The sequence below is a fragment of the Haemorhous mexicanus genome, chromosome Z (assembly GCF_027477595.1).
Source record: "Haemorhous mexicanus isolate bHaeMex1 chromosome Z, bHaeMex1.pri, whole genome shotgun sequence".
NCBI classification, from domain to species: Eukaryota; Metazoa; Chordata; class Aves; order Passeriformes; family Fringillidae; genus Haemorhous; species Haemorhous mexicanus.
Window position 1 is genome coordinate 46,248,280 of NC_082381.1, and position 22,538 is coordinate 46,270,817.

Genomic DNA, 22,538 nt, shown 5'->3' on the forward strand with positions numbered 1-22,538 from the left:
CACATTTGAAAGTCTAATAGAATTATTGTAGTTGGCAGGCAAAAGAAGCAATTATTATTTTAAATTTTCTTCATACTTAGCACCAGATCTTGGTAATACTCCTGCACTCACTTGAATCACAATTGAAAATCAAGCAAAAGAAAAAATGCCTCCAGACTAGGGGCCGGAGAAAAATTTTTATCAGCCAGTGATATCATCTTCACAGTTCTAAATGTTTATGCTTTGCTGATTTTTAATATTTCACAAACAAGAATGTCATCTTAATCACAAAATTTAAGAAGTGTGTTTCAGCTCTGGCTGTATCTGTCAAAAACAAATCACTGACTGCTGTCGAACTCATCCTCCCATCACCTCTATAAGAAGATCATTAAAAGGAAGTTCTTTCCATTGGGAGACAGAGATGGAAAGTTGTGGTCTAAAATTACTTTTTTTTTAATTTAATGAGTGAAATTAGGATGTTATAGGATGTTATAGTTTGATCAGGATGTTGTAGTGTTGATAAGTCTGGTTCTGATTCCTTTAGCATTGCAAAACTACTAGTTAAATGTGTGTGAATCATTTTGAAGCAGTTTTGTGCCTAAATAGCAAATATACCTCTGAATTTGAAAGCAAGTTCATTTTACTGCTTCAGTATATCCTATCATCATTCAGAGGAGCAGAACAGACTGAAATACCCTTTTGGTCAGAAAATTATAAGAACATTCTGAGAAGGTGCCCAGGCTATGGCTTGAGCCACGGCATGCTGTGGGGAGGGCAGGCATGTGCCAGCCCTGACAAGTTTTCAATAGACTTGAGTGGCAGCAGGCAGCCCTTTCCAGCTGTGCTCAGGCAAGCCATAGCCCTATAGCCTTATGCAGGCTTAGACAGTCCAGAGTTTACTCTTTTATTTTTTTTTTTTAAATTTGTTCTTTTTTTGCAAGGACAATCTCTCTGCATTAATATATTTTCCTTTCAGCCTAATGAATATGTAACATTTCAACAAATGAGTGTCAAATCAATCAAGTTCAGCTGGCATGTAAAGGTGAAATTCACTCTTGGCTCCTAAGGGCTAGAGTAGGCCTCTCTGCTAATTAAATACCATTTAGACCCTGTTTTGTTGGATTAAGTGGGATTTAAGTGGTACACAGGGATTGTGCTAGGCTGGTGCACAGCAGGTTTACTTCCTCCTCCCGCATATGTGCTGGCCAGCTAGAGTAGTGACCAAAAGTTACAACAGCTACCACTTCTCATAACTCTCTTAAAGAAATACCTGAATTTTAATAGCATTGTCATTTATTCTGAAGGGAAATTGCTGCTTCGTTCTGGAGGAAGTGGGTTACATTTTGGGTTGTTTCAGGCTTTTTCCATTCAATTTTCATTATCTTCCTTAGTGACAGAAAAACAGCCATTTTCATATTCAAAAAACCCACTAAAAATAGAAAGCTTGCCTGCATCATGAGGCCAATGGAGGTCCTAAAACCTAACAGATCAATTAGGAAAGGAAAATTAAAAGCACTCAGAAAGAATTAAAAGATGTCTGTAAAGAAGATGTGCAGGCTAGAAAAGGAACTTGAAATATGTCCAAACCAGGAAGCCAAAAGGGGAGACAGTGGGACCATCTGATAACACAAGTGTGAAAGGGACACTCAGGAGTGATAAAGCAGTGAAAGAGAAGTTCAGTGAATTACTTGTCTTGGCTTTTCCAGATGAAATGTTGAAGGGTTCCTTAAAGCAGAGAGATCAGAGAAGTTGGATCAAGGTGAAGGAAATGTACAGGAAGTAATACCAAATAAATATGTTCAATGCAAACAGTATCTAGGGTTCCAGTCACCTGAGACTATTGGAAGAACACAACGGGGAAATTGGTATCAGAGCCACTTGCCATGGTGCGTGGTGTCGTTGCAAAGAGCCAGTCTGCCAGACTGGCAGACCGCAGTATAATTCCTGCCTCTGGAACAGGCAACCCCTCGAGCTACAGATTGCCATAACAGCCAATGAAAAAAGTAAGATCCCTGAGCACATGGATAAGCATGTGCTCTTGGGTGAGTGCCAGCATGGCTTCAGTTGTGAACAGAGTGAAGAGAATCTGTTGGACACAGAAATCTCTGACAAAGTTCAGTATTACAGGATATTCAAGAAACTGCTTTCACACAGGACTAAAAGAGCAGTCTTTATGGCTTGAAAGGTGATTAAAAAAGACTGGAGGCAAAATGGTCATCTTTCAGGATGGAGAGAAGTCAGCAGTATGGTTCCCTAAGGAGTTGGGTTTTTTGGCATTTTCATCAGTGGCATGAGGAAGAGTTAAAACTAAGTTCTCCATCTACGCAGGTGCCATAAAGCTCTTCTGGTTATCTCCTGCCTCAGTTGTCAAGAAGTAGAAAACTGAGTGGTTAGACAAGACATTAACTGAAAAACTTTGATGTAAGTATATGTCAAGTATTATAGCAATAAAAGTAGCCTGAGCCGTTCCTATGAGACACTGAATTTGCAACTGGCAGTCACAGAAGTGAAGCTACTTGCCCTGTGAGAGTTACTACTGCTATGAGAATAGCTGGGAAAAAAGCACCAAAAACTGATGGATGTTTTCAGAAGGCAAGATACAATTTTTCCCATTTTTGGAACTGGTGTAACCACAACATGAGCATTGTATTCATTTCTGGTTGCTGTATTCTTATGAACAATGTGGTGGAATTACAGTGCAACACATTGAAAATGGAAAATAAATTAGCAAGGAGATAGACTAGGTGGCTCATAAGATGAGATTTAAAATGTTGATAATTCAGATTGAAAAGAAAGAGACTGAAATAACTATAGTTTAAAAAATCCTGAAGGTGATGGATAAGCTGTGTGGGGAGCTCTTCTTAAAACCCTGCAGTATTACAAAGTGGGCATCCTTGGTGTGGTTAATATGGAAATTAATTTAAAAGACTTAAAAGTAATCAATTTATGCAGATGGTCATGAGGTTCTGAATCTTGCTTCTGGAGGAGGTACTATCAGAAGAATTGAAAACCAGACAACTTTATTGACAGTTTATAAATAGATAGTAAAAGGCCTGGAAAAGAGACACTTCAGCACAAAAAAAAAATAAAATTGTGTGGCTTCTGAGGGAGTAAAAGAATGAACTGCAGAAAGTAGCAGGGCACAGTCTCCCTAAACAGCATTTTGTTCTTGTCCTTTTCAAACAAAGTGGTAGATCCTGAGACTGGGAGAGGTCTGACTTAATAAGATACCTTTTATGTTCTTAAGTCCAATGGATTAGTGTTGCTATGTAAATTCACACAGGCATACACAACATCTTATGCTGCAGTAGCACAGACAAGCCCTGTGTTTCTAGAGATGCTGGAAAGTCTATGTTTTAGAAGTCCTGGTTGCATATACCCATGTATTTTAGAACACAAATTATTACTCTCTTAGTTATAACTGCACAGGGAAAAAGTGAGAACTACATGTCATGGTAAGTCCAAAACAGCAGCTTCATGGTAATCCCTAGGGTACACTGGAAAGGTGTATTAGTGTTTCAAGGCTTCATTAAACTGGGGAGACATAGTTGTAAATGTAGCACCAGGTTTCCCAAAAGCATGCACAATCACTCAGGAACACAGTCACTACTGTCTCTTTTGTGGCTGCTCATAGATACTTATTTGACCATCTACTTCAAAGGTGCCATATTAATAATTTTAAACAGATATGCTTTAAAATAATCTCCAATAATTACATGCAAGGAAACATCACGAGCTTTTAAAATAAATAAGAGGTTTAACTTATATGTATATCAAAGTATCCATTTTTACCTTAGGATTTAAAAAATGTTTTCCTATTTTTATTTTGTTTCTATATTTCAGCTATTTTCTGTGTGGTAAATAGATTATTTGGTTCGGTGGTCTAAGTACAGAGCTAAATTTTTTGTGATTCCCTAATTCTCAGCAAAAATTTGATTCACTAAAGGTTTCCCTGGATTTCAAGCAATGACCTTTCAAAAGCTTATCCTCTGTGGCAATTTCATCAAAATGAAACATATCCTAGAAAAATACACATATTTTAAGAAAAGGTTAAAATAAGAATGAGGAGGCTACTTTTGCTAGGCATACATAGAGGCCATGATGAGAAGGGGTATTTCATTAGCTGAAAGTCAAAAGGACTTAAGACTCATAAAATGATGATGAGAATATCAAATCTCAGAATAAAATAATAAAAGTGATGGGACTGAGACCATACCATTCAAGTCAGTTACAGTGAATTTTTCCACGCATTTGAATGGGAACAGAATCAATTCCCTGAAAACTTCTGTTATCAATTACTTGAAACAATCTAATATTTCCCAGGGTCAAGAAGAATTTACTGTGAAAGAAATCCCTGACCCTAAAAAAAGAGCATGTCATAGCTGTTGTGGTAAATAGTACCACACAGCACAATGGAGCCTCTTGGTACTGCTGCAAAAAAGGAAGACTTGCTTTGACGGGAAGCTGCTTCTAATTTTCTCGGGGGAAAAAATGTTACTTTGAAGTATTGTAGGCTTGACATTTTTGGCAGATAACTTGAGGAAGTGCTGGTATGCATTTAAGTGTCTTATGCATCTACTCACTGGTACTCAGTTTTAATGAGCACATGTGTATCTATCAAAATAGACCTTGAACCTGAAAACTTAAGCCAGGCACTTAGAGAAACTTGTCCTGTCTGTTCTGCCACTTCTAAACAATCTTTTATCATTGGTAGATGATATAAGTGAGCCTGATACCAAACAGGGGTCAGATACAGTTTCAGGAAACTGTCGTATCCTTCTTCACGTCATTAATAATAGAAAGAGCATGCACAGCCAGGAAGCAGAAGCTGGGGCTGTTTTCATTATTACTCTACAGCACAGAAACATGGACCTCTCTGTTTTGCCAAACAACAACCATCCTGATAAATTCCTCCAACTGGAGGTTAAATCTTTAGTGAAAAACTCTGCCTTTCTACCAGCCAACCGGGCAAAATTCCCAGAAGCCGCTTTACCTGGAGTGCAGCGGTGGCACAACAGGATCTATTTACAGGTAAGGTCTAAAAGAGGCTGACATTTCCCTGATTTTTCTGCCTTGTTTTAAGGATCAGGAGAAAAATTACATGATAGTGACAGTTCAGCTGTAGTTTCAGCTTCCTGCATCTCTTAATTGGCATCATTAATATTCCTGTGTATTTTCCCATGGACATCAGCAAGGATAAGGCTCCATGAGAAGACTTACTCTTTTCAGGGGGATCCACTGACTTTATTTCAGTGTATTAGGATTTCTACTGCTCTTTGCAATGTTTTCATTGCATTTTCCAGAAAGTCTACTGAAGTCAAATACCACCTAATTGTACTAAAGGTGTGCGTGGAATATGCTCTCTGAAGTAAGAAAAGCCCCAGATTTAAAACTGAAAGTGAAGTAATATCCCTTAAACTTGATGAAAAGGCACATTAGAGGGGCATTAGAGATTCTCGCTACAAATGTATATGTCTACATAGCTCACTATAACTTCCTTTTTGTTTTCCTTATTTTTCTTCCCTCATTCAACTTTGGCCTTCCTGGTATACTGAAAGACAACTGTTGAAAGTGTGAAACATGCTGACTGCATTAATCCAGGGTTTTATATAGAGGTAGCAGCAGTTTCTTGGTAAAAATGTAAATGTGCACTGCCTAGCAGAGGCCCTGGAGCTGGCGGAGGAGAAGTTCATGTCTGGATCAGCAGCAGTACAGCTGCATCAGCTCACACCCCTCTGGGCCCCACTTGCTGCTCCACAGTGCTCCTTCCCTGCTGCCCGGGGAGCCCCTCGCCTTTCCCCACCCCTAGCATGAGCAAAAGCTCCAAGGTCTGGTTCTTGTCAAGGGATGCAGACATACATAAGTGGTTGGGGGTGAGGGGAGTGATGGAGAAGGGTCTACATTCTCAGGATCCTTAGTGTGGGGGTCTGATTCCCCAGGGAAATGAGGAGTAAGAGCAAAAAAAGATTGAACCTGGGGGAAGGGAGGAGAACGGTGCTGAAAGTCTCCCACAGCTTCTCCCTGTTGCGCTTCTCCCTTTTCAGGCGTTTCTCCCCATCAGCCCTCTAAACCCCTTTGCTTCCTCCCAGAGTCCATTCCAGTGTCTTCCAACTGCAAAAGTCCTCCCCCCGTGACACCCGCTCCCATGCTCCCCCCTTACTTTCCTTAGCTTCTTCTCTGCCCCAGACCCCCTTCCCTCTGCCTACTCCACTGCCTCCCGCCGCTCTGTTCGTGTTGTATAATCTTTGCTGGCGTCTCCCCAAGGAGAGCTGGGGCGGGGAGCACGCGGTCGCCCGAAGTGTCCCATTCAAACGCCCCTAACCAAGGGACGCAGCCTGAAGGATCCCAAACTGTAGGGTATGGTGCAATGCTGGCCTCACCCCCTCCCCCATCTAAGCCCCTCTTTTATGCAGGAGGGAGGCAGCCACACACAGAGCCTCCGCAGCAGCAGGGATCCTTCTCCCCATTGTTGTCAATCAGGACGCACTGTCACCGAGCCAGGGCTGCAGAGCTGCGGGAGGATTAAAAATGTGTAGGGAGCCCTGTGCTTTTTGACTTGTGCTCTGCTTTTTTGCCACCAGCGAGAAGGTTTTCCTGGAACTCCATGTCCCAGCCCGGAATGGCTGTTACCAAGGAAATGTCTGTACTCACCATGACTCCAAAAGTGGAGTTTGCAAAGTGGTATATTTTATAAGTGTTAAACCTAGGATACAATCTATACTTTTTAGTGTAGTCATTAGAGAATTCAAGCCGTTCAGATAAAATTCAATGTGCCATTCTCTCTCCCTTAGGATCTTGCCTTCTTTTTCTCCTTTTGCTGACAATCAAATAAAGGGAAAAGTACTGATGAGTTCCAGACATTAGAAGAAACACGATGGCACAGTGGAGAACTAATGGTGCAGGAATAACATATTTCACTTTAAGATGAGAGAGATAATGGGGTTAAGGGTTAGTTAATTCAGAAATGGAAAAAGGGGGGATGGGAGGAGGAGAGAGAGAATTAATTTCTGAACATGTGTGCATGATCTAAAGATTCCTAAAGTCATTAAACCTTGAGAGTAGCCTCTATTCCCTCTTTAGTAGTTAATATTCTCTGAAGAAACTAATGCTACTCAGATCTCCCTATGCAAAGTGACTGCTCAGTGGTATGTTTGTGGTCTCTTCCAAACTTTTATTATGAGATCATCTAAATTCAAAAGCACTGAAGTGCTTATCTGTTTTCTCCACCTTTAAGTTTTAAAATTTGTTTCCATTATAAAAAGCAGCTTCATGTAGTGACAAAAAACTGCTGGTCTTTCTCCTCACTTTCCTCTTTGGTATCAGACAAACTGAACAGCTTCTCTGCTTAGCACGTACTTTCATCATCTACTTTGACTAAAACAAACCATAAAGCAGTCCAGGAATTTTGGCCCTGCCTTGTGAAAAGCAGCATGAAAAGCAGCATAAAAAGCACAGACTTTCTCCTGCAAATGTATCACTGCTGACCGCATTCTGCTCACCCTGACAATTTCCAGTCCTGCTGGACTATCTGCACTACAGTATGTTTTAATGCCCAGCACACAGCAGATGATTAATCCTCCATATCTGTTTCTCATGCATGTCTCCCTTGTAGTCAACCTGGTAGTTTTCTGCAATTCTCAGACTTCTCTTTCTTGTTTATATCTCTCATTTCCCCCCCCCCCCCCCCGCTATTTTTGGAAGACAGCAGAGAGCATTCAGTCTTAGCAGCATGCGACTTCTTGGCATGGTGTTTTTTTGGCCTTACATATGAGTCAATGCCTGTGTCCTGTCCTTGCTTGTCTCTCGGTGTACCAGGACAAGAGGGTTTTTTAAAATCTGTAAGTTAGGTGCCGGGTTAGAATCACTTCTTTGTCCCCTGGCTCATATGTGCATTACATATTTCCACTCTCTCCCTTATTCTTCCCTAGACATCTGCAACTGGCCCACGGTAAGACCCAGCTGCAAGGTTTGCAGGAGCTTTGGTCAGAGACTATACAAAAGTTTTTATATAATGCACTCACAGCCCTGGGGAGCTGCATTGCCAATGGCAGATAAAGCGCCTTTTTAAACTAAACAATTCATTGCAATAAGTAGTCTCAATAATGCGCAATTAAAATAGTCCATATGAATATTCACTTTTGTCTAAATATCCCTGTCACTTTGGCTGAAGTGTTTGTAACCATCTACTGCTCTCTTTCCTGCCCATGTCAGGTGGCTTTTCAGTTTTGCAGTACCAGAGACTGCCTTAATGTCTCTGACAATGAATCCAGATCCCCTTCATTTCCTTCCTTAAGAAAGTTTCATTTCTAGAATCATAGAAAGGTTTGAGTTGGAAGGGACCTTACAGATGATCTGGTGCCATCTCCCTTGCCATAGGCAGAGATGTCTTCCACTTGAGGAGATGTCTTCAAAGCCCTAGTCAGCTTGGCTTTGAGCACTATCAGGGATGGGGCATTCACAACTTCTCTGGGTGACGTGTTCAGGTGTCTCACCATCCTCACAGAGAAGGATGTCATCCTTATAGCTAATCTAAACCCACCCTCTTTCAGTTTTAAGCCATTTCCCTTGTCCCATTTCTGTAAAAATTCACTCTTCAGCTTTCTTGTCAGACATCTGTACGTACTAGAAGGGTGCTACATGGTCTCCCTGTAGCCTTCTCTTCCCCAGACTGAACAACCCCAGCTCACACAAACAGAAGAAGTGCTTCTGATTGTCTTTGCAGCCTCATCTGGACCTTCTCAGGCGTCTCAGGAGCCCTTTATGTGAGCTGTCTGCCCTACTGCCTTTATTATCTCCCTATGCATCTTGGGTTAATCCTTGCCTTCCCAACTACTTTTCCATTGCATCTCCTGTGAGATGTGATTTGTTGAATGAAGCTCTCAAGTGCTAATAGTCTTCATAACAAAAGAGCTTTTAATTTTCCAAATGTCTAGCAATACCTGTACAGTTGATACACCTACCACAGGGATTCTTAGCTACACCCTAGAAGTTTGCTTGCCTTCAAAACAGCTCTCTACATCAGATGAACGTCCTTACAAGTGCAGGGGGGTCCTCCACAATCTGTTACAAGGTTTTTGCACAACAGAGGGTTATAGTATTAAACAAATTAATGTCAAATATAATGAACACCCTTCCAGTCACATTCATTAGGATTGAGAAGGCCGTTATGAAACAAATCCTGTAGTATTTGGTGGCTGTAAGTTTCTGTGACTGTAGGACTGCCTTGGCTAGAACTTCTAGTTGTAGCTGCCCATCAACAGCATTTCTTACTTTCCCTGAGCATCATTGCCAACATCAAGTGGAAACTGGAGCTGGCCATGGAAACAGAGAAACTGGTTCTATCTGGGGGGAAAGGAAAGGAAAGCTTGAGTTCCAGGAAGTATATTTCCTTAATTTTTTATCTGTCTCTTTGTTCTCTTCTTTCAGGTAAATGGGCTTGAAACCAAGGTCTAGCCTTTACTGTTGATGTCCTGGGTTTAATGGGTGATACCTCATATCACAGGCTAAACAAAATAATGGTTAGGCTCTTGGGTTGTTTCAGTGCTATCAACAACAGAAGTGGGAACAGAAGGATGAAGTCAAGATAAAAATGAGATAAAAATGTTTTCTAGTAATAAAGACTAAATTATAATTTTAGTTATATGTATTGTAAGGTACACATAATTTGGATTATAAAATAATCAGCAAGAAAAAAATGTGGAGTAGTCCCATGTTGACTCAGTAATGGAACTAACATCAACCCTCCATAAATCTCTGGGCTTTTCACAGAATACTAGTACTTGTATGTGACAGCTCTCTGGGTCTGTCAAAGAGGAACATACTTTTCTCAGTGACAAATGAATTATTAACCAGTTATAACAGTGTTCTTGCTCATGAGCTATATGTAGATCAAACACAGTTATCTGTTTCCAGAGCTGAACACTTTCCATCTTGTTAAATAACTATTTCACAAATGTGTTTAATCTACAATTTTCAGTGTTCTCCATAACTACCGCTTCTTTGAATATTTGCTGTTCCCTCCTTCCATTCAGTGAATAATAACATAAATTGCCTTTGATTTGTTCTGTTCCAGCCTAATTCACACTATCTTCTTATATGCAGTATATATAGTATGAATTCTGTAATGGATATTGATACCTAAATTTACAATACTTTTCTCTTTCTTTGAACATTTGCTGCATGAGTCACAGTCTATGACAAAGGTTGGGATGTGTTTTGAATCTTAAAAGAAAATGTAAAAAAGTAGATTTTGGAAGAATTAATACTAGCAAGCATATTTTTGTTATCTAATATTATGTTTCTCTGCTTCTAAAAATGTATATGTTTAATGCAATATTTTTCATATTTATTCGTATGATATCTTAGTCTTAAAACTTTTGGGGTTTGCATGTGATTCCAGCCTCTGTCCTTACTTTTCCCTAACTAGTCTGTAGGACATATCTACCGCAGAAATTTTAGACTCAAGCACCTGCTGTAATAAAGGACATTCTCCCAATTACTTTATCACTTCAATGTCTGTTCTCTAAAATTTCTGCAAACTTATCCAACCCCAAATTCTGGTCCAGCTCTCATGAAAAAACCCGGTTGCCCCTCCCAATCTATTCCCTCTCTATATCTGCTCGAAACCACCACACTCTCCTCATGCCCATGAAAAGTAAGGTACTTCAGACAGCAGGGGAAAAAAGTTTTGCTACAAAGCACTGTTTTTATGAACAAATTTTTGCATCATGCCATCTATTCCAAGTTTTGGAGAATTTTATGGAAAACAGCTTTAAAAATTACTGTCAAGTCGCATTCTTTTCACAACATTTTAGCCTAGGGAGACCAATCAACCCCTGGTGAGACAGTTCGTGTTCTTCAACAGAATGTTCTCCAAGTTCAGCTATTTAGCAAGCCTGAGGGAAGAGTCATTAAGGTCAATGACAAATCTTAAATAAGAAATAAAGTAAATAAAATAAAATGCAGTCAGAAAGAAAAGGCAGTTAAAAACACCAGCTCAGCTGAAATCTGGCCAGTACAGCCCAGAGGCCTTCTGTGCCAGCTGTAACTGCAATGCAGAGTAATATTATCAGGGGATGTGTGGAGACTAAGGAAAGACATGTGGAAATTATGAACTAACAGAAGGATGGGAGGTCAATGAGGATCCACCCGCCTGCTAATGGCAATTATTGATGGGAAACATGCTTAGTCACTTCTGCAAGATTTAGTGATAGGAATGCCAGCATGATGCTTCCTCCTAGAGTTTCTTAGACAAAGTCTGTTGTTTTCACTTCTCCACCTTCACTTTCTGAGGGAAATGAGTCCTTATGCTTCCTTCCACACCTGCCTTCCTCAGACTAATGTATACAAATCTATACATGCACACATGACACTGCAGTCATGAAGTAGGTGATGGCACACAGCCGCTGACTTCCACTGAAAATGGATTCACCAGCCCACAAAGTGGACAGAAAATTACTCAAGCAGAAGAAGCCAACAGTTTGCTACCATCTTAGGGACTTTTATTGACTTGGTGAGGTGTCCAAGCAGTTCCCAAATCCAGTGTGCAGGAAGTCAGATGCCCTGAGCTCTCACCAGAAAGGCGGAAGGAGAAGCAGGACATGCCCTTAGCCTTTTCTTTTTGCAGCTGAAGTCCATCCAGCTTGGGGTACCTTAACATCTGGAGATCTCAGTAAAAGTGAAAAATTCAGGAAAAGTTATCCTTACATGAAAGTAAGTTTCTCAGAACCCATCTTCTTCATTGTCTGTTTACTATGTGCACTTTACCTTATGGGCATGGTGTAGCAGGTGCTGCCCACACCTTTGTGATTTCTGAGAGCAGGAGAGAGGTGAGGATTGCCCCCTCCCAGCATACCTGACACAGGACCACTGGGTCAGGCCGAGGCTCCCCTTGACTCAACATAAAGTTCCTAAGGATAAAAGTACTTGGGAGGAGGGATGAATATGTTCTGTGATGGTTCTAAAATCTTAAGAGATGGGAGAGATATCTCTGTCTCTAAGACAAAGGAGAAATCTCTAAGACAAAGGCTCTGCAAAAAGCAAGTCTCTTACGTAGCTTAAACGCTGTGGTACAACAGATCAGTACCAGGTTAATTGAAAGTCTTGGGGACAGAAGTTTGGGACAAATCTTGACTAGCTTGGACTAGAGAGTCTGATTGCATTCCTCCAGGCAATTACAGATTGAAAAGTATCGTTACTACTATTTTACAGACCCCTAAAGAGGCCCTTATTGCTGTTTTAAGAGGCAGCTTGTGATTTCTCAAAAAATATGATCCCACCAGGGCTATTATTTTTCTTCCTCCCTTGACACCCACACGTTCTAAAAGGTCTTATTTAACAGCTTTTGTTATTGGGAGAGTGCTCAGATATTTTATTGCCTCAGTTGAATGAAGAGCCTCTTCATCCTGACACCCTTGATCTAGCATTCAAGAGTGTGAACAGAACTGTGTAACTATGTCACACCCCTGCTATCAGAGATGCATTTCCAGTTGCGGTTTTCACTTATACACTATTGTCCCTGTGATCATTCTGCTTTGTCCTTACATCTTTGCTCCTGCATCACACATCCATGGCTTCCACCAGAATTATAATGTTCTACTGCAGCTCTCCATAGCACTGTTTCACTAAAGCAGAGGCCTTCATTCAGAAGGCATTATAATGTCAGTTTACATTTGTAAAAGAACTTAACGTTCAGATTGTACCCACCTGCTTTCCCCAGAAGGAAGAAATCTGTCCAGAGTGAGCAGTCAGGCTCCCTTGCTGTAGAAGTTTGCCCGAAGGAGAAAAATGGTTGCATGTTCAGTTTTAAGGTGATTCTGTTACATTACAACTGATAATTCTGGAAGGGGGCTTGTATTGCAAGTAATGCAAATGAAAGCCAGGTTCTGATCTAACTTGTGTCTTACAGAGAGAAAAGAGAACTGTCACTGAGCTGCCAGGCTTAGACTTGAACAGGGTCAGTCAAGAAATAATAGACAAATCACTGGGGAAACACATTACTCCCATCACCCTGAAATCCACAATCAAGAGCAACCCACTGTACAGTGATATCCATGTGGATGATGACTGGGAGGAGAAGAAAAAGAACCCTTCCTGGACTGTGCAAGACTACGACAGACAGTCATTGCACTCTAACTTGGCCAGCCACATAAAGGTAATTGGCTGCTGTGCTGAATTTAAGCAAGCGAATTGCTGTGAGCTGTGTGGTGTGTGCCTAAACCACTGTGCAGCAATCTTGGGTCTTTAGGTGGGATTACAGAAGTAAATATGGAGGTATTTTCTGGTACAGACATTACATTAAGATGAGTCTGATCAGGAAAGAAGTCTCATATCTTATGAGATTCCAGGAATTTAAATTTTACAGTGCATGACATCTGATGAGAGAAGCTCTTAAACCGCAACACTGTACAACTCAGCTTCCCTGTTTGCATAGGGAAGAGCTACAAATGTGGCACTTAAATACTATTCAGTCACTTTATAACTGTTTGTAGCAAAATTCTGTTATCAAACAACATCTGTTTTTCTCAGCCTCATCCACACTATACGGGATCCTGCCTCCCTCTGGGTTGGCACAAATCATGTCTAGGATTACTTTTGGTTTTGGTTTGGTTTGGTTTGGGTTTGTTTTGCTGTTCCATTTTTTCAAAAAGGGAGTCAGAACTGTGTTTATAGAGCATGACATCTTTTCTTGAAAAGACAACATGGTTTGTTCTGGGTTTTTAAACACATTTCAATGGATGGTGTCCTACTTTTGGTTCCTGGATAAAAAGTGTGGTTTTAATTTTCCCCAGTGGAACTTTTGCAGCATCTGGAAAGTAGCACAACCTACATTCAAGTGAAAGTGTCTTGCATATGTGTTGTGATATCTTAAATTCATTAATCAGTGTCTGATGATAGCCAAAATACTTCTGGGTATGTTCTAATGACTGTGTGTAAAAGAGAGAAACTGATTTCATTTTCTGATCTTTCTTCTAGGAAAATCCTAATGATCTACAGTTCTGGATGGGGGATATTTATACTCCTGGGTATGATACCTTGTTAAAAAAGAAGGAGCGAGAAAAAAAACATTCAAAATATTGCCGAATCATTCTGCTCACGGTACTAGCCATTTGCATTCTAATTACTGTAATCACACTTAGTATTTTACTCACTTAGCTTAGCCAAATGATGATGAATTTTCTTTTCAATAAATATTTTTATTAAACAATTTCCTCTTCTGGTTTTATTTGAATTTCATTTTTTTTGGTCACAAACACAATTCATTTGACGCCACTTCTTCAAAATATTCCTGTGCAGCACAATGAAATGACCCTGAAAAGAGACAAATATTCTGTGCATGGCTGAATGTCTCCTTACAGGTATAATTTAGAAAGAAAACTATATTTTATCTTTTTTAGTGCCTTCTTTGGTCTAGTGATTTAAGTCAGTATGTGTGGTATGTTACATATAGCGTGTATAGAGAACCAGCTGACTATTTGTTCTAAAAAACACCTACCATCCTTTTTGTCTTTTTATGACAGCTATTTTTAGAATATAGAAAAGGATTATAAAGTATCATTCAAGATATCCCAAAGAATTATAAAACAAAAATTAACACTTTACTTAGTCACTGAGTGTATTGCTGCAATGATGCAGCACATAGTAAATGACAGCCTAAACAAATAAATATTTTCTTGCACTTTTTCAGAGAAGAAAAACAGAAAATAGATCACTGTGTTTCTATCCAAAAAATTCCATAACCTGTGACAAAGTTCTTCCATCACTAGGTCATATTCTTTCAACATATTTCTGTCATCCCAAAACATGGAGTGACAATATTTTTTTTCAACAAAATCTGTGGAGTACAAGAGTATAAACTGGAATTAATTCACCTTAAAAATATTAAAGCTACGTAACCAGGCTGTGAAAAAGAATCTCTGTAAATTAAAGGAACAAAATTAAATGTTTAGAGCACATAGACTGTTAAGTTAATATACCTCAGAAAAATTCAGGAGAATCAAAACATGAGATATAGTTACAAAATAAAAAGTAAGTGAATAGGGAGACAAGAACTTCCAGTAATTATTTCTTTTCTGAAAAGATGCTCTGGGTGCTGCAAGCCCTTTGTACCTCTGGATTTGGTATTTGAGGAGCTATGAATACTATTGAGATGTTTCCCTTTTGAAAAAGAATCTCACAGATACACATGATCTGGAAAGTTGAGGTTATACCAGATCTGCTTATATATCTGGTTATACCAGATTTCTTCTTATCCCACAAGAAATGCTTTGGATTACTCAGGAATAGAACTATGGTAGAAGGTTGGTACTGTCCCTTCTGAATTCTAGAATGTGTCCTACCTACAGCAGGTTTACAGTGCTTTAAGTCATGTCAAGATGAATTCGTCTTCAGACAAGTGTACTCATTCCTTCCTTCTCATCTAGTCCATGATTGATTCTTTTGTGTGCTGTAACTTCTTGGACCCTACTCTAGCTCGTATTATAACCAGTTTAAAGATTCAACCTAAAAAAATTCAAGTTAAAAAGCTTACTGCTTGAATCTGGTGTGCAGACAACAGTAAAAGAGTACTAGCATTTAAATGCACGTACATAAAATTAGCATCCCTGTTACAAAATTGAACATTGCTGTAAATACACAGGGTAACTCAGTCTCCTGCTTTGCAGCAGTTTCAGTGCAGATGGGGGCTCTTGTCTGAACGATCAGGCCCGTTCAGTTTACGAAAGAAAGAACTAAAGAGTATTTTACAAGACTAATAGCCGACATTATGAAGTAACTACTAACATTAAACCAACAATACTTGACTTTTTTCCAGCCCAAGTACATTTGCTTTAAGTGCATTGCATATAATGCAGAGACGTACTTTTGTAAATTATTGAGGCCTGCAGGCTGGAAGCCTAAAAGCAAAGAGCTCTGTAATTTCCAGGAAAACCGCCAATAATGCGAGTTTCTCAACTACATTACTTTGTGAGGGCTCAGCTGAAAGGATAAAGCCGGTTTTCCCCGCAAGTTGGCTGCGGGCTGTTTTAGTCCGATTTCACTGCTGTCACCTAGCGGAGAGCCAGCAAAGAGGGAAAACGCGTCAGGCGCGAAGATGCCGCTTGGAGATAATTTTTTTATTTTTTAAATTTTTAAAATAATGTCATGTTTCTCTTGGATGTGGGGGAAGGGCTGCTCGATTTTTTGCGATCCTCGGGCATGGCCGTGGCGATGCGGGTTCCTTTGGTGACCCCTCGCGGCGGAGCGCGGCGGGCGGAGGGACCCCGCGGCTCCAGCGTGTTCCCGGAAAATGCGGAACGTGCCGGAAGGGAAGGGAAGGCTCCTTCGTGCCCGGCGGGAGCGGCTGCCCGACCGTGAAGGACGGGGCTTGCTGCTGCGCCCTTCGGAGAGCACTCGAATGGGAAGAGCCCGTTGTCTGCTCAAACGCGAGCTGAGCTGCTGGTAGTGGAAAAATAAGCAACACTCGAATACTTTGAGAGGAACCAACCAACTCAACAAACTGAGAGACAAAGACTTTTTGTCAGGGGAGAGTGGTGGAGCCTCGGGATCCTTTGCACCATGTGCTAACTCTAAAAACAGTAAATTAGACACCCCTTCTTTAACCATTTGGTGTTGTGTTACTTCACCTATGTTGTAGGAAAAAAAAAGAAATTTTGGTTGATAGACACTGCAGTGCGTTGTTTCTTTTGTCATGTGAGTTTTTGCCTTTGTTGGTTAGGTAGTTTGGGGTTCTTTTAATTCATTAATGACAGAGACTGAAAAAGACAGGTCATCACACAACATTCATAATAAACTAGCATTGGTATTGGCGGTTAGAGAACAGAATGTTTAGTATATTACAAAAGTGCTTAAAAGAAAAGGAGGTTCAGGAGGACCTTGTTGCTGTCTACAACTCCATAAAAAGAGGTTGTGGATATGTGGGTGTCAGCCTCTTTTCCCAGGTAGCAAGAGGAAATGGCCTCAAGTTGTGCCAGGGAAGGTTGGGAATGGATATTATAAGAAAATTATTCATTGAAATGGTTGTCATGCGCTGGGACAGGTTGCCCAGAGAAATGATGGAGTCACCACCTATGGAAGTGTTCAAGAAACATATGGACATGGTTTGTATGCACGTGGTTTTTGGTCATTACAGTGGTGATGGTTTAAGAGCTGGCACTGATTATTTTGGAGGTGTTGTCCAATCTTAATGATTATATGATTCCATGAATGAAACAACTCTACTAGTAAGTTTCCAGTAAGTAATCTCTGTGATCTACATTAATTGGTCTCTTCCTATCCTGAGAGCATGCTCACACACATAATTTCATATTTTGACAGAATCATAGAATATGCTGAATTGGAAGGGGCCCATCAGGATCATCAAGTCCAACTCCTGGCCCTGCACAGGACACTCCAAGAATCTCACCATGTGCCTAAGAGCATTGTCCAAATGCTTAATGAACTCTGTCAGGCTTGGTGTTGTGACCAATTCCCTGGGGAGGAATTAGTGTAACTATTCCACATTTCCTGACTATTCCAGGGCACAATCACCCCCTGGGTGAAAAATCTTTTCCTGGCATCCAACCTAAATCTCCCCTCACTCAGCTTCATTCCATTTCTTCAAGTTCTGTCAGCGGTCAAAGGAGTGAAGGGATTAGTGTCTCTTCCTCTGTTCAGCCCTGTATGGATGTTGAAGACCTCAGTGAGGTCTCCCCTCAGTCTCCTCCAGGCTGAACAGACCACATGACCTCAGCCACTCCTCATACCACTTCCCCTCCAGACCCTTCACCATCCCCACAGCCTTCCTTCAGATGCTCTCCAACAGCTCAATATCTTTTTTGTATTGTGGCATTCAGAACAGCTCCAGCACTCAAGGTGAGACCTCCCCAGTGCAGAGCAGAGTGAGACAATCCCCTTCCTTGCTCTGCTGTGCCTGATGCACCAAGGACACAGTTGGCCCTCCTGGCTGACAGAGCACTGCTGGCTCATCACTGCTGATCAACTTGCCCTTAACAAGGACACCAAGGTCCCTTTCCTGCAGCCCTCCAGAAAACTTATCATCAATAAGACTTTAAATAGGTGCTTTAAGGTAGGAAAAAAGTCAAGTTTTCATCAGAACATAAACAAACCTTGGCCTGATTTGTAATTTTTTTTATTCCAATAGTAATAAATAAAATAGCAGCAAAGATTCCTATGTAGTCAGTGAAACTTCTTAACATACAAGTTAATATATCAATATCTTACCAACACCTCTAAAAAGATGTAGGACAATGGTATAATTGTGGTAGAATGCTACCTTTTGCTGGCAAAACAAGCATATACAGTAACTGCAGAAATTTGCTCTTATAAACTGCAACGTGGAAGCAAATGAGAGTCCTACAGAATATGCCCACTTATAATTGCACTGGCAATTACTATATTTCACAAGTGATTTTAGAGTAATTGCCTATTCTCCAGTAAATAAGGATTAGTTTTTTAAACTACCTAATTGAATGAAATTTTTATACTGGCTTTCAGTTCAACTACTCTCCCAAATCATTAGAACATATTGGAAGACTTCTGAGGAAATTCTCAGCCTTTCTCTTCCTTTGCTTCATTCTTCTCATCCCAAAAGTGTCCAGAAATATACAACTGTGTTCTCATTTTATTTGGTTTTGGCCTGTAAATTTGCTGAAAACAGAGTCCTGCATGGTTCTGGCAGTTCTACAGGCACAATTTGGGAAAATTACAGCTACCACTCCCCTTCAGTAAAGCACAGACCTGGTCCATGAAAAAATCTCACAGGGCTTGTTGCTTTAGCAGGGTACATGTTTTCATCTTCCAGCCTAACTTTTTTTCCTTCCAATGCACCTATTACAGAAGGCAAGGTCTATAACAAAAAAGAAGGGCAGGGAAAGAGACATTTTTGAGTTTGCCATGAGTGAAATTAGCTGGTCACATCAGGATTTGAAAAAGAAAGAAGCGATGTGAGTTGGGAGTTGAAATATACTATAAATATCTCTGGGTAGGGCAGAAGCTACTCCTTTAATTATGCTAATTTGGAGTGTGGATGGTAAATGAACAACAAAGAATCTGCGCAGATGCTGTGCATCTCTTCTGTTTATCCCTGAAAGATCAGGAAGGTCTACCACAAACTTCCCTATCCAGGTCCCAGTGATTACTTCAGAGATATTTTGAAGAAGATTCTACTGCTGAAGACACTCCAAGGATCTATTCTGTGTTAGTATGCTCCTGCAAGTTGAGTCATTTGGTGAAATACAAATTTGTGAGGGATCTAGTCAGCTGTCAGACTGGCATCCAGCACAACAAATGCAATACTTCTGTCAACTATTTTCTCTTGTGGTTTTACTGGTTAGAATATGCATCTAGATTTGAAAAGTTGGAGTAGCAGTTACCTTCTGTAACAAGTGACAGGTGTAAGATAAAGCGTACCATCTCATTGTTGCACAAGATAAATTTCAAAAGTTTTTAGCACCTAGTATTTTAGGTGGATTACACTTTTGGATTTAACAACAGCACTTCCTCCTATATAGCTTCCTTCGTGAAAAGTGCCTTTAGAATTACCTACTTAAAAAAAAAATTATTATTATTTTCCTAATGAGTTGTACTTTGTGGACAAAGAACCATACAAATTTCAGTGGATTTATAGTTCCGCTTGGGCCATAACCTGCTTATTTGCAAACATGATTATTTGCATTCTGGAGAGGTGCATTACTAAATACAGGGAAGACGCTCCTGTCTGTGAGATCCTGCTTATGTTGAAAGGCTTTCTCTGTTCCAACTCTTATTTCCCATGATATTGGTTTGGACTCAAGACACTGCTACATCCCTATTCAAGTGCATGGGCTACCTACATATATTCATAGGAACATGACATGTGCCATGGTTCAATTAATTTCTCAGCAACCTCAGAGGCACTGCAAACTCAGAGTTGCAAGTCAAGTTTGATAGGCCTGTGCCCACTTACAGTCCATTATCTGAAAGGAGGACAACAGAACAATGGTAGAGAACAATTAATTTCTTCATGTAATATTCATCTCTAAGTCCATGAATCTAAATCTGTATAAGATTTAACTTGCAAGGTTTGCGATTTGTGGGAGCATTGCCCCCTCCTCTCCTCTCCAAAATCACCCACATTCTTTGCAGATTTCTGCTGAAGAGCAGATGTAGCTCTAGTTTGAGCTGAGGTGGAGTTTGAATGAACACATGCTTTAGGTAAGCAGCTTTTGACCACATCGCTCTATCCCTCTTGATTACTTCCTTTTGCAGCAGTTTTTTAGTGAGCTTCTCCCTGGGAGCAGCCAGTCTGGTCAGTGGTGGCAGTGCATCCTGACAGGCAACCCTCTTCCTGACAGAGGTACTTGGCAGGATTTTCTAATCGTGGAAGCTGACTTTGTGAATCCTTGCAACAGGAAACTTGTTGCAGTGATCCTGAGACACTGAATCCAAAAGTCACAATATTCTGTTACTGATTACATATTGTTAAGGGTTCTTTTTCCTCAACAGAGCAATTTTAAGTCATCTGGTTGTGGAAAAAATGCTGGACACTCTCTCCTCTGATATATTACATTCTATTCAGGCAACCCAGAAACAAAAATCCTGTACACAATCATATTTTCAATGCATTATTGTAACCAGTTGGCCAGCAATTTTTAGGCTGAGAGAGAAGAATGGTTAATTCATAGCAGCATGACTAGCTATGTCATTTAACGAAAACACACAGATCCTGAGTTGGTGCACATTATTTTTTCCATCCATGTATTCAGCTTCACAGACAACCCAGTATATGAACCAGCCTTCCTGAAGAGGGCTTGTTTCTCTCTGGGGCTTTGTCTGTGCTGATTGTGCTCTTTTTGGAAATTCTCCAATAAGCCACTCTCAGCTCAGAAATCAATTTGCTGCAGCTGCTGTAGTAAATTGAAACTCTTGTAGCTGTAAGTGGGTTCATCTGTGGGAATTCTTCTTGCCTGTGGTAAGGTCAGTCTTCTTGGAGGAAGCATTGTGGAGTTAAGGCAGAAGGCAGAAAGTTTTATGGCAGCACAGTTATTGTTCAACACACAGCACAAATCTACTGAGTGTTGGGCTTATTTGCTTCAAATTCGACAGACTTCTGTTTTTAATACCTGAGGGTGTGTGTGCCTGTTCAGCCCTAAAACTGCTTTTCTCTAGGCACAACTCAATACAGAAAACACACACATAAGCATGCATTCTGAAGCGGGGTTTGTTGTTGTTGTTGTTGTTGTTGTTGTTGTTGTTGTTGTTCAGCTGTTTGGGTCTCTCTTCTAAATATCTTGATCCTGTCTCAGAAAGGGAAGTGATAAAGATAATGGAAATAACAGGGGATGGTTTTGTTGTGGGAGGTGCTTGCTTTTGTTCAAAGTCTGATTCCTCTTTTCTACACCCACATATGCATTTTTTATTTTCTGAACTGTGAGAATGATAATGTTTTGAAACTGCTTGGGATATAAAATAATCTGGGTACAGAAGCCATTAGTAAATAATGCTCTGTATGTGACTAGCCCTGCTGGTGAATTGCTAAAGGAGAGACTGTGTGCCTCATAAAAATAGTTCTTAAGCTAAAATGAGCACAGGGAATTCAATCTTTAAATTTGCATTAGTTCTCTGGCTTTTTTAAGGAGCAATGCCATAAATATTGTCTCAGCTCATTGAGTTGTGAGCTGAACCAAGTGTTAGTACACTGGCATGTGGGTAATTTGCATAGTTGAGGCCCTAAATTTTTATTTTTACTTTCATTTTTTAAATGTCTGTTCCTTAATATTGACTAAGCATCTAGTAATAACTAACTAATATTAATTAGGCATCAAGTTTCAGAATAATTTGTAGGGGAAAAATTAAAGTAAGGAATCTGAAAGCTCTGTTTTGTCTGAAATGGTCTGTATTGCTCTAAAGGTTTGACAAGTTATTTCACCCCATAAACACTTCTGAAATGCCTGCAATATTAAGTTACCATAGAACACAGTTTATAGAGACTGTTGAAAAATAAAATAATGAGAAATGGAATGGAAAACCTCCTAATTTGTTACGATTAAGCTGAGGATAAAGAGAAAGCTATGACATTAAATCAGGCTTTGTCCCTGATTGAAATGTGACATAGAAAGTATACTTAGGACAAGAATAAATCCTGGGCAAGGCATTTAGAATTGAATGAGCTGATACAACAGTATCTCTGACTTTTTACATTTGGGTTAAAATATTAAATACTAGAAGTAATTGAGCAGGAAGTATAAGTTTATGCAAAGCTCAAAGCTAGAGAAAAATGGGTTCTCCCAGCAAATGGAATAGTGATATTGTTTGCAGCCTGGAAGGCAGTGTGTTAAATTGGCAAGTTGTCAAGTCCTGAGGCAATAGAAACAATAGAGTAAAAAGTTTTTTAGCAGTAATGTTGTGTGGAAATGAATGCTGCAATACAGTGCAAACTGCTGAGGAAGAGAAGAATTCACTTAGGGCCTAAATGCATGTCTGACCTTGAAGTGAGAAATCAGCTTCTCTGTGTGTTTTTTGACAAAAATAAAGGTGGGATCAGCATAGTGAAATCTATTGAATTTTACCTTAGTGACTACATT

The 22,538-nt window shown here is 40.1% G+C and overlaps 1 protein-coding gene across 1 annotated transcript; it reads left to right on the forward strand.

The window, feature by feature from the left end:
- The first annotated feature begins 4,802 nt into the window (after positions 1 to 4,802).
- MINAR2 (membrane integral NOTCH2 associated receptor 2) lies at positions 4,803 to 14,157 on the forward strand. The gene is made up of 3 exons (XM_059836721.1): positions 4,803 to 5,010; positions 12,887 to 13,132; positions 13,954 to 14,157. The coding sequence occupies exons 1-3, from the start codon at positions 4,846 to 4,848 to the stop codon at positions 14,131 to 14,133; spliced, it is 591 nt and encodes a 196-aa protein (XP_059692704.1). The 5' UTR covers positions 4,803 to 4,845; the 3' UTR covers positions 14,134 to 14,157.
- The last annotated feature ends 8,381 nt before the right edge of the window (positions 14,158 to 22,538 follow it).